This window comes from Mus caroli, unplaced genomic scaffold (assembly GCF_978045245.1).
Source record: "Mus caroli unplaced genomic scaffold, Mus_caroli_1 scaffold_13, whole genome shotgun sequence".
Classification (NCBI taxonomy): Eukaryota; Metazoa; Chordata; class Mammalia; order Rodentia; family Muridae; genus Mus; species Mus caroli.
The window spans coordinates 117,674,057-117,685,750 of NW_028227268.1; the positions used below are offsets into that span (position 1 = coordinate 117,674,057).

Below are 11,694 nucleotides of genomic sequence, written 5' to 3' on the forward strand. Positions count from 1 at the left end.
ATCCGTGTACCATTTGCACTAGTGTCCCGTGTCTGAGCTGGGACAACCTGCCTTCCTTATGACTCAGCAGAGAAAAAATGATTTCTGATGGTGCAGGCTCCATTTGGAATGTAACACGACCAGTCACACTGATATGAGCTCATGATCTCCACTGAGAAAGCAATTCAGGCAGTAACTTACAGATTGTCACCACATCTGCCCACTTTACTGAGTTCTAAAACCCTTTCTATTTTTTTGGATACTAGCCAAAATCCTAAGCATGCTCAAACTGCCTCTTGTCTAGACTTTCTCACTGCTTCTCAGAAGAACCCAGTTCCCAACTTCATGCATCAGCTGAGCATCGTCGCGGAACACACCTGCTTTCCTGAACTACTTCTCTTCTCCGTCAAACTTTATAGCTTACCAGTTCTGTTGTTGTTCTCAGACTCTAACACAATGCAAAGTGATCCTTAAACTTTAAACACACACACACACAAAACCCAGCAAAACAAAACGAAAACAAAAAGAGAGAAAAGACAAAGCAACCTACAGTGGGCGAGGTGGCACACATTTATAATTCTCGCAATCTGAAGAATAAGACAGGTAGATACAGCTTGAGGCCAATCTGGGCTACATTGTATGTTCAGGCCAGCCTCAGCTACTGAACAGACATGTATTAAAACAGCAAAAACCAACCAAACAAAAAGCAATTCATAACTATGTGAAAGGAAAAGAGTTAGATATCCTAAGAACTGCTCGGTGGGGAGAGTCTCTGATGACACAGGAGGCTTTGACTGCGAGCCTTCTGAAATCTGGAAGGATACTTACAGTCATCACCCACAGGTCCCGCGGAACACTGAGCAGGGGGATCCCTCTGTAAGTCAGTCAGTTCCTAGAACATGAGACACGAGTTAGGTTGCTCTATGCCTTGGAAGCTGCCTGTACACACTGGTCCTCTGGCCATGATTAATCTGGCAGAAGCCCTTAGGAGGTGGCTGGAAAGAAGGCCAGGCAGGAGGCTACTTACAGAGGTGGATACAAGATGGCCAAGAGTTCCTGGACAGACTAGAGACACTCAGCAGTTAAAAGCACTTGCTGCTCTTTCAGCAGACAGAGTTCTGTTCCCAGCACTCACTTCAAGGGGCTCACAACCACTGTAACTTAAGCTCCAGGTGATCCAACACACTCTTCTTGCCTCCAAGGGCATCTTACACATGTGGTGCGTGCGTGTGCACACGCGCGCGCACACACACACACACACACAAAATATAGCGTTTGAGGTGAGCAACAGTTTGTACCTAAGAACCAAATGAAGGTCAAAATGAGACCTTTTGGAGTGCCTGGTTATAATGTGATGGACAATCTTGATTGTCAACTAGACTAAATCTCGAGTCAATTAAAATGCAAGCAGCTGTGAGAGATTTTCTTGATTGGATCATTTGAAGTTGGAAAGCCCACCCTAAGCCTGAGCCACACCTTCTGGTGGTAACCCACAAAAAAGGACATGGAAGAAGGTCCATTGCTATTTGCCTGCTCACTCTCACTCTTTTTTTTTTTTTTTTCTTTTTGGTTTTTCGAGACAGGGTTTCTCTGTGTAGCCCTGCCTGTCCTGGAACTCACTTTGTAGACCAGGCTGGCCTCGAACTCTGCCTCCCAAGTGCTGGGATTAAAGACGTGCGCCACCACACCTGTCCCCAAATCCTTCCAAAAAGAGGTTATAAATACCATTTTGCAGTATAGAAAATCCCAACTATTAATACTATGTGAAAACATGGATCATAAATTACAGTATAATGCAGAGTATGGCGATGCACGCCCCTCGGCAAGCAGAGGCAGGAGGATCTCTGTGAGTTTGAGGTGGCCTTGTCTACATAGCGAGTTCTGGGTCAGCCAGGACTACATAGAGACCGTGTCTCTCAAAACACCAAACCAAACTAAAACGGAACAAAAAACAACTTAGAAATATAAAATAATTTTCTTTAGGAAAAGGACGAAAAGTAGATAGGCTAAAACGTTAACAAATGGTAAAGGGTGGATTGGTGGTTTCTTTTTCTGAGATGCAATTACCAGGCTCTAGGTTAATAGGCTAATACAAACCTACGGGATGAAATACTCCCGCAGCTCGTCCTCTCGTGCTAGGCACCCTGGGAGACACCCCTCTGCTTCCCTAAACTCCCGCCCGCAGCTGCGCGCGCACGTGACCCGGTCGCGTGACTCCGCCCCCGCAAGTCGCCCGCCGGGCGCACGCAGCCACCTCCTAAGTCTGCGCCGGCGGCAGCGGTTCCGCCTCGCGCGGGGCAAGTGTCAGTGCGCCCTGCCGCACCCGCCGCGACAGCCCGCAGAGTGGACGGGCGGGAGGACCCCGTTTCCGCCACTCTTACCTTCTGGATCCGTTTTAGAGCCATGCTCCCGCTGCTCGTGCCCCACCGGCCCTGCGGGGCAGCCTAAGGCGGCCGTCTGGGCCACAACGCTGCACGCCGGGAGCGGCGCTCTACGCGTGCGCGCCGCGGTGCGCTGTGGGTAGCTAGTGCGCGCAGCAGTCCTGGGTCTGACCACCGTGTCGCGCACGGTCAGTTACTAGGCCACGGTCACTGGGCCCTGTGGCACTGGTTTCTGCTAGGCGAGGGGCCTGTACACCAGGGCATGCCTGAAACCGCAGGCGCCACACGCAATGCTCTCTGCCCCTCCCTGGGCTCCTCCCCGGGCTGTCACTTAACTCCTGAGCTTAGTGGTTGTCAGCGCTGTAAGTATACATTCACTTTTATATGCTTTCTGGGCAGAAGTGTTACAGATATTTCTGAATACGCGTAGGTGCTGAACACAGATGCATCTACATGTCTGGAGAGCTGCATTTTCAGTAGTACTTAGTTGGCTTCAATGCACTGCCGCTATTGAGACTCAGCCTGAAAGTGCACATCCCAAGCTAAATCCCGCTTCCCTTTCCCCAAGACATCGAGGTGTTTAAGACCAAGTGTAAAAACTTAGTAGTATGTCACAAAATCTGTGTAATAGTATCTTGGAAATGAAATAGAATATGGTAAAATACAAAATATCAGCATGCCTCATACAGTAAAGAGTCTGGACTGTATATATAAATAATCATATATATATTGTTTCCAGACAGATATACCTAATAGGGTATGCTAATGCAGTTGCTCTGGACCAAAGGTGTTCCAACACCAGACTGGACTACATAGTGAGTTTGAGGCCAGCCTGGATTGCAGAGTAAGACCATGTCTTAAAAAAAAAAAAAAAAAAGAAAAGAAAAACCCCCCAAAGGAAAATGTAAAACAACTAGAGGAGCAGAGGAGATAGTAGATAGGAGTGCTTGTGGTGCGAGCATGGGGCCCTGAGATCATGAGCACCCACAGAAAAGGTGAGGTTGGCTGCTCACGTCTCTAACCCCAGCACTGGGTAGCCGGCATGACAGGATCCCTGGAGCTACCTTAGCATAGATGGCAAGATTCCAGTTCAGTGAGAGACCGTGCACCCAAAGCAGTAAGGCACAGAGAGTAGCATCTACGCTGGCATATATCTGGCATTCTACTCTGGCCTCTGTCACGCTCCTGCACCATATGCATACAAACCCTGCCCAAAACAAAAACAATGAATCGAACACTTAAATGGTTTCCCAGCCAGATTCCTATATTCCATTCACCTATTCTCCTAATTTATCCTAAACACGTCATGAACTGTCCTGTAAACTATAAGCCTTACCAAGCTTCACCCTCTTCCAAAACTCCACAAGGAAGCCCTGTGGCCTGTGGGAATACATTCAGGGCTCTCTGTGATCCCTTAGGGTCTGCTGTCTGTAAGTTTTACTTCCGTAACTTTAGTTATGCTATGGTGCTGGTGGTGGCTCATGCCTTTCATCCTATCACTCTAGAGGCAGAAACAGGCAGATCTTTCAAGACAGGGTCTCTGTATAACCCTGGCTATCCTGGAGCTCACTCTGTAGGCCAGGCTGGCCTTCATTCAGCTCACAGAGATCCACCCATCCTGCACCTTCTACATTAAAAAAAAACCCATTTATTTATTTAATGTATATGAGTACACGGTGGCTGTCTTCAGACACACCAGAAAAGGGCATCAGATCCCATTACAGATGGTTGTCAGCCACCATGTGGTTGCTGGAAACTGAGCTCAGGGCCTCTGGAAGAGCAGCCAGTGATCTTAACCACTGAGCCATCTCTCCAGCCCCATCTTCTATATCTTTACACCTTGACTCTTTCTCTTTTAGATTCTTTTCATTTTATTACATATATTATATATACATATATATGAATATTTGCTGTATGTTTATATTTGTATGTATGTATGTATGTATGTATGTGTCCACAGTGGTTTGAAGAGGTTAGAGAGGGGTTGGATTTCCTGGAACTGGAATTAAAGATGGTTGTGAACCACCATGTAGTCCTGGGTCTTTTGCAGGAACAGGTGCTCTAGACCACTGGGCTATCTTTCCAGCCCTGTGGCCTACTTTTATCTGGAAAGCTTCCTTTGTTTTTCTTGAGTAATCTTCCAAAGCTCGTTGAAACATCCCTCAGATGGCTTAAGTGTAAGGCTTTGCTTCTGGAGTCAGGTTTTCACAGCCCAGCTGGGTGCACATTTCCAGTTGGGTGCATTGGCTCTCATTTGTACTCTAGCTACTTTGGAAACTGAGAAAGGAATATCATGAGTTAGGGCCAACCTGGGCAACATTTAGAGTCTCCCATTAAAAAAATAAACAAATGTAACTGGAGTTGGTGTCTTGTGCCTATAATTCCAGCTCTTGTGAGGCCAAGACAAGAGGATTGCTGTTAGCTCAGGCCAGCCTGGGTTGCAAGTGAGTCCCTGTCTCAAAAACCTAACAGCCAGGCAGGATGGTGCTCATCTCTAGTCCTAGCACTTAGGAGGCAGAAGCAGATCTCTGTGAGCTTGAGGTCAGCCTGGGCTATATAGCACCAACCAGTATGGTATAGTGAGATCTTGTCTCCAAAAAAATCAGGCAAGTAAATTACAACTACCCTCTACCCTGACACACACACATAACTTTGGTCACCTTGCAGAGAATAAGAGACTTTGGAGGGCTGGTGGGATGGCTCTGCCCACTACAGACAACACCATTCTCTAGTAAGGTGATCTTCAAGTGTATATAAAAGTTCATGAGCCTTCATGCCAGCCAGCAAGTGGCAACCTCTGTGGTCCCTACCCTACATCCTCGTGAAGTGAGTTCCATGGTTGGATGCGATGCTGTATGGAATAGAAAGCAGGCCTCCCTTGAAGTTCTGTCTTGACTTCCTTCCGTGATGAATTGTGATCTAGAATTTTAAGTCACTAAGTCTCAGGTTGCTCCTGGTCAGAGTGTTCTATCACAGAAATGAATACAACAGTGCTTAGAATCCTAGCACTTAGGAGGTGGAGGTAGAAGGAACTTAAATTTGAGTTTAGCTTACATTGTTATGTGATCTGGTTTTTGTATTTGAATGTAGTTCACAGTTCTGGAGACATCGAAGGTTGGACAGCTGTAACTGCTCAATTTGGGCCTCACAGTGATCTGTGGTAAAGAGCTAGAAAGGCACACAGTGGTGCAAGAAAAAAAATAAAGGTGCTAAACTTCCAAGATAGTTAATTCATTTCCTCAAGAAAAGCATTCTAAAGGCTGGAGAGATGGTTTAGTAATTAAGTGAATATTGGTCTTGCAGATCAACAGCCTTTAACTCAGTTCCAGGGAATTGGATGCCTCTGACTGCCGACTTATCTTCACTCACTTGCACAGACACACATATACATAATAAAAAAAATCTTAAAACATGCTTTGGAGCTGTGGCAAGCTTTGTCACTGTTGCAAATATATGAAATACAGATCTTAGAAAAGTCTGTTTGGTGTGTGAATCCATAGCCTTAGTCTCAGTGCTTTGAGGAGGAGTCAGGTGTATCCCTGGGTTTACAGGCAGCCTGGTCTATGTAACCTTGTCACAAAGCACAAAACAAAACAAAAACAGAAACTTGGAGGGCTCATTTTGGTTTATAGTTTTGGAAGTTTCAGTCCACAGTTGAACATCCATTGGTATAGGGCCTGTGATAAGTCAGTATATTGTAGAAGCAGGAGGACACGGCACCTCATCTTACTGCAGCCAGAAAATGGGGGAAAAAAAAGAGGAAGAGGAGGAAATCCCATCACCTCCTTCAAGGGCGTACACCCCTCACTTAGAGTCTCCTGTATGGGCAGTGCACTGGCGCAGCAGGGAAAGGCTCTTGCTGCACAAGTCTGGTGACTTGTGTTAGGCTTCCAGAGGCCACCTGAAGGTAGGAGAGAACTGACTCCACAAAATGTTTTCTGATCTTCACACATGCACCCACACGTGTGCGTGTATATGCCCAGTATACACCACACATACACACCAGAAACCTTGTGCAAGCCTTCTCTCCCTTCCCACTCTGTATTGTCTTGACGATGGTCGTATGCAGCAATGCCTGCCTTGCACTCATTGTTGAGATCGGGCTATTCCCTACTATGAGTCACCCCATGTTGTTTAAAACAGTGGGTTTCAGCCTGGGTTGCCCTGAGAGCATTTATAAGCAGCTTTTGACTTGATTTTGAAATTGAAGGATCTTGCTCTGGATGCACAAGTAAACACCACCATCTTTCAACAGTAGGGATAGGCACCACCCATGCAGCATGGGCTGGTTAATGGCAGACTCCTGGAAGAAGAGAGGGGTCTAGCCTATAAATTTATTGGGTGAGTGGAGACAATGGGGGCATGTGGGTAGATTAAAATCATATCAAACAAATTAGACACAAGAACTTATCTGACATAAGTCAGCCTAGGGGAAGGGTCCTCAGCCAGGACCCCAAACAGTGTGAGACACCTAGCGCTTCAGTGTGGTGACCCACCTCCTCTGTTATCTGATGCTCGGGTGTGCATCAAGGTCCACAGAAAGACAGAATTCTGAACTATTCCTGCGGCCTCTGAGCCTTGGTCCACTGCTGTTGACATGAGCTGCCTGCCTGCTGCCATCCATCCATCTGTACCTGAACTGATCTTAGACCTGGTCTGCCTTTGGCCTTGGTGCTGGAACTCTGCAGCTTTGAACACTGTCAACAGCAGCTTCTTTCCCATTGTCTTAGTCACTGTAACCGAGGCAACTCGTAGAAAGCATTTCATTGGGACTTGTATGCAGTTTCAGAAGTTTAGTCTGTTATGGTCATGGTGGAGAGCATGGTGGCATGCAGTTCATGTATGATTCTGGAGAAGTGACTTAGTCCTAAGTCCAGATCTGCAGGCAGCAGTATTCTTCCAGAGCCACTGACTGGGCCTGGCTTGGGCTTTTGAAACTGCAAAGCCCAGTCCCAGTTGTGCAGTTCCTCCAACAAAACCATCCCTCCTAATCCTTGAGTATTACTACTCTCTGATGACTGAGCATTCCAATATATGAACTAGCCTTGGTCAGACCACCACACCAGTGCTTCATTATGCTATACAGACTCTACTTGCATTCTCAGCTCACTTTAACTCTGTTACAGCCTCCTTAACTTGTCTTTTCTTTTTCTTTTTTTTTTTTTTAAGATTTATTTATTTTATGTATGTGAATACACATCAGATCCCATTACAGATGGTTGTGAGCTACCATGTTGTTGCTGGGAATTGAACTCAGGATCTCTGAAAGAGCAGTCAGTACTCTTAACCTCTGAGCCATCTTACCAGCCCAATATTTTTTTCTGTAAACCAAATATATATATATATATATATATATATATATATATATATATATATATGTGTGTAATGTATGTATGCATGTCACTTGGAAGGCAAAAGTGAGCAGAGTTTGAGGCCAGCCTGAACAACATAGACCACATCTCCAAAAAACAAAAACAAAACTAATAACAACAACAACAAAAACCACGATTGAAATAAAGGGGCTAGGTATTACTGGTCTTTGCTACTTTGTGGGTTTCTTCTTTTTCCTACCCTTTATCCCCGAGGTTTCATCCTCTAACACTAGATAAAGAAGCAAGGATAGAGGGGAGAGAAGAATTAGGAATATCCCAGAATCTAGTTTCTTTTGTTTCTTTTTTGACCATGGTCACTAACAAACCACAACCTACCTCACCCACCCACTCAAAATCAGGGCTCTAGCACTTAACTATCCTCTGAAAAGTTCCCAGAATTTTTAACATCACAAAATTGTAGAAACTATCTGCACCTTTGAAAGCCATGCCTCTGCTAGAGCATGAGGCAAGCCCTTAGTTGGCTGGTGAGGACAGTCCAGTCCAAAGCAGCCCCACATCCCCACACCTAGGGTTAAAATGGAAGCACATTCTTATAATATTTCTACATTTTTAAAAGAAACCACATTCCAAAATTACCACTGTATTGAAGAGATGGCTCAGTGATTTAAGTGTTTGATATGCAAGTGTGAGGACAGGGTTTCTGATCACCAAAGTAAATACCAAGTGGGAATTGCAACTGTAATTTCAGCCTCAGAAAGCAGAGACAGGTTATCCACCAAGCAAGCTGACCAAGGAGACTTGGCTCAAGCTCTGGGTTTGCTTGAAGAACTCTGCCTCCTTGAATAAAAATAATTGATGATTGTTGGTCTGAGTTCTGCCCTGCACCTATTTATAGGTTTAACTGCACGTATCCCATGCTGCCACCAGCAGCTGCTGGGCTTCAGGGAAGTACAGAGACACTGCTGTGTGTGTGTAAAATTCTGTCTGAGATATAGGAATGTTGGAGTTGGTATTCTTGACTTCTGGACCCCCAGTTGCTGCTGGAGAACCACACAGAGAAGTCAGGAACGAAGTGTCAGGGTTCCCAGACCTGCAATGAGGCTGAGCCGTGATGGTTCTCAGACTCTTGTATATCCAGGCACCTCTGGGAGTCACAGAAGTGCTGAGAATGGAGCTGAGTGCCTGCAGGCTATGAGGATGGGAGGGGGGGGGAGCGTTGGGAGGTTTGGGGAGGGGAGAAGACTGGCTTAGCTCAGAGGTGATTGTCATTAGCTTGGTGGCAGTAGTTATGGCTGGGTGCACAGATGGGCCTTCTACAGGAGATTTAGGCTCGTTAATCAAAGACCTCTTCCATGCTGCCCACTGCAATTCTTGATGAAATAGGCAGTTGATGGTTCTAAACTGTTTATTGTCTGTTCATTGGGGAAAATGGATACAAATGTACCAACTTCTCAGGGTGGACCTGAGATTAAATAACTATTGCAGAGAGAAATGTCTGGGAAGGGAAGCTTATTGGCTAAACCCTCGGGGCCTCTAGGTACCTCATTAGAATGGAGAACTCTGTTCTGGGCCTATGAGACCACAGGTCACATTTCCTTATATGAGGAGTGTGGCATGTGTTCCAGGCTAAGAATTTGGCAGAGAGCAGGTAGACGCCTACCATCCCAGGTATGAGTTTCCAGGATCTCAACCTGTTCTACCCACTAAACTACCTGGCATGGATTACTATCCACGGGTGATGATCTGCAAAATCAGCATCAGGTTTCCACATATAAACATGCATGCACACAGGACAAAAATATTGTAATGAAAGGACCTGCATTTGCCTTCACCAGATTACCAAAGAAAACGGGATTATCTGGCACATTGTTGCCACTGAAGCCATTGAATCTTGTGACTTTAGTGTTTGTGTTTCTGGCACAGTGTGCTTGTGACACTCAGTATATAGTGGAGGATAGCCTTGAACTTTTTATTCTGCCCCACCTCTGAGTGCTGGGATTATAGGGCTTTTCTACCTCCCAGTCTTTCCATTTGTAGCTTTTCATTTTCCTGTAAATATTCTTGTATGTGTGCTTATTGCCTTGATAGAACTTTGTATTGCACCAAACCACTGTAGATCTATTAAAATAGGTTTCTCTCCTTCCTTCTTTCCTTCTCCTTTCTTCTTCTCTTTTCTCCTTTCTCTCCCTCAGCTCTAGGCTAAGGAACAAGCAAGACAATAAATAGTCAAGGAACAAGCAAGACAATAAACAAAGTCCCATGATCACTGTTTCTACGGGCTAATCAGGATGACCAAGATATCTGAGCCTGCTTCTCTGTCCTGGCCCAAAGTCAAACTCTTGCCTGAAGCTTACTTCTTTGTTCTAGCCCAAAGTCAGATTCCAGCCTGAGCCTGCTTCCCTGTCTGGGCCCAATGTCAAATTCCTGCCAAGCAGTCACAAAAGCTCTCCACACACTTCTTTTCTTTTGGAGACAGTATTTCACTATAGCTTTGGCTGTCCTGGAACTCACTATATAGACCAGGCTGGCCTCAAACTACCAGAGATCTACCTGTATCTCCTCCCAAGTGCTGGCTGTTTCAGGATTTCTGTAACTAAATTCTGAGGGATATAGGTCAGTAGGTTACTTTCTTTATATAGCTTTATTTTATTATTGTTTTTTGAAAGAGTTTGAGCAGGATTGAGGTTTTCTAAAAAAAAAAAATTGGAAGAACTCATCAGTAAAGACATTTGGCCTTAGACTTTGGAAGTTTTTGATAAGTGATTCAGTATTTTTACTTTTTACAGGGTCATTTGGATTTCCAGTGATTTTTCCCTTTATTTACTTATATATGTGTCTATGTGGGCATGTCCTTTGAAGATCAGAAGACAGCTTGTGAGGGTTGTTCTTTTCCTGTCACCATTGTAAAAATATCTTTTTTTAAAAAAAAAGATTTATTTATTTATTTTATGTATGTGAGTACACTGTAGCTATACAGATGGTTGTAAGCCTTCATGTGGTTGTTGAGAATTGAATTTTTAGGACCTCTGCTCACTCTGGTCAACCCTGCTCTCTCCAATCAGTGAACCAGCTCTCCAGCTCTGTAAAAATATCTTTTACCTGCCAGATATAATTGTCATCTTGGAGGCTTACTGCTGAATAAACTTACCCTTTCTAGCTCTTTCTGATCTCTTGGTGACTGGCTCAACTCAGTTGTTCTGGCTTCTTTTTGGCTTCTGACTGAATTGCTTTGCTTGGCTTCAAACTAGGTCTGGCAGTCTGTTTTAATCTTCTGGTTCCTTCTCATTTTCTGACTTTGTTCTATCTTCCCCTGAAACCTGTCCTGGTAAAATTGCCCCATCTTCTCTCTTTCTGCACTGCTCTTGTAAGACTCCGGCCCTCAGTCAATGGTACTTACTTTGAGATGCCCCTGTGAGACACCAAGACACAGATTGATGCAAAAACAAGAGGTTTATTTTCCGGCGCGTGAGGGTCAACCTTCAATTAGTCCTTCAAGGTGAGTTACTAGAAGGTGACCCCTGAATGGCTATTACAAGCAGTTTTTATACATTTTAGAGGCACAGGTTATATCAGCAAGGTTACAGTTCAAACTTGTTGGCTAAACCTATTGACCTTTAAATCTATTTGTGTGTTAGCAAGCATGACACACAATTGAACTCTCCCTGGGACTTTCCAGAGGGTTAGGTGACTATCAGGACATTCTGAGAATTTTTTACTCAAGAATGCTCTTGTGGGTGGAGAATAGAATTTGGCCTAGCCTTGACCCCAGTCGGGAAGGGGAAGCTATAAGGAGGGTGTGGAACTGGAAAAAAGCCCTTAGAGTCCTTCACTCTCTCTCTTTTCTGTGCTGTTCTATTGAGAGTTGAGCATACAATATCTCTATTTATTCTGTCAAATCTTTCTCTGATTCATCACTTTGTCTGCCCCTCATTTAGATACCACTTTCAAACATGGCTGCTTCCTTCTACAAACTAACTTGATTGTTTAGGATTGAAGGTATG

At 44.8% G+C, this 11,694-nt stretch overlaps 2 protein-coding genes across 7 annotated transcripts in view; one reads left to right on the forward strand and one right to left on the reverse strand.

Moving 5' to 3' along the window:
• Positions 1-2,473, reverse strand: part of Ube2d4 (ubiquitin conjugating enzyme E2 D4) — a 25,158-nt gene extending 22,685 nt beyond the window's left edge. For 2 of the 5 annotated variants that reach the window (XR_015044814.1, XM_021178475.3), the window contains exons 1-2: positions 2,361-2,455; positions 808-871 (exon numbers count right to left, since the gene is read on the reverse strand). Coding sequence is in view for 3 of the 5 variants with exons in the window: in XM_021178475.3 (XP_021034134.1) it covers positions 808-871; positions 2,361-2,384 (88 nt within the window). In the remaining 2 variants the exon portion in view is untranslated. Of the gene's footprint in view, positions 1-807; positions 872-2,076; positions 2,158-2,360 lie in introns of those variants that run through there. The other 3 variants (XM_085829128.1, XM_085829127.1, XM_029483242.2) reach the window with 2 other exon arrangements.
• The window catches only part of Urgcp (upregulator of cell proliferation), a 45,506-nt gene continuing 36,256 nt past the window's right edge, over positions 2,445-11,694 (forward strand). For both annotated transcript variants that reach the window (XM_085829126.1, XM_021178472.2), the window contains exon 1: positions 2,445-2,722. The gene's annotated coding sequence lies outside the window, so the exon portion shown is untranslated. The remainder of the gene's footprint in view (positions 2,723-11,694) is intronic.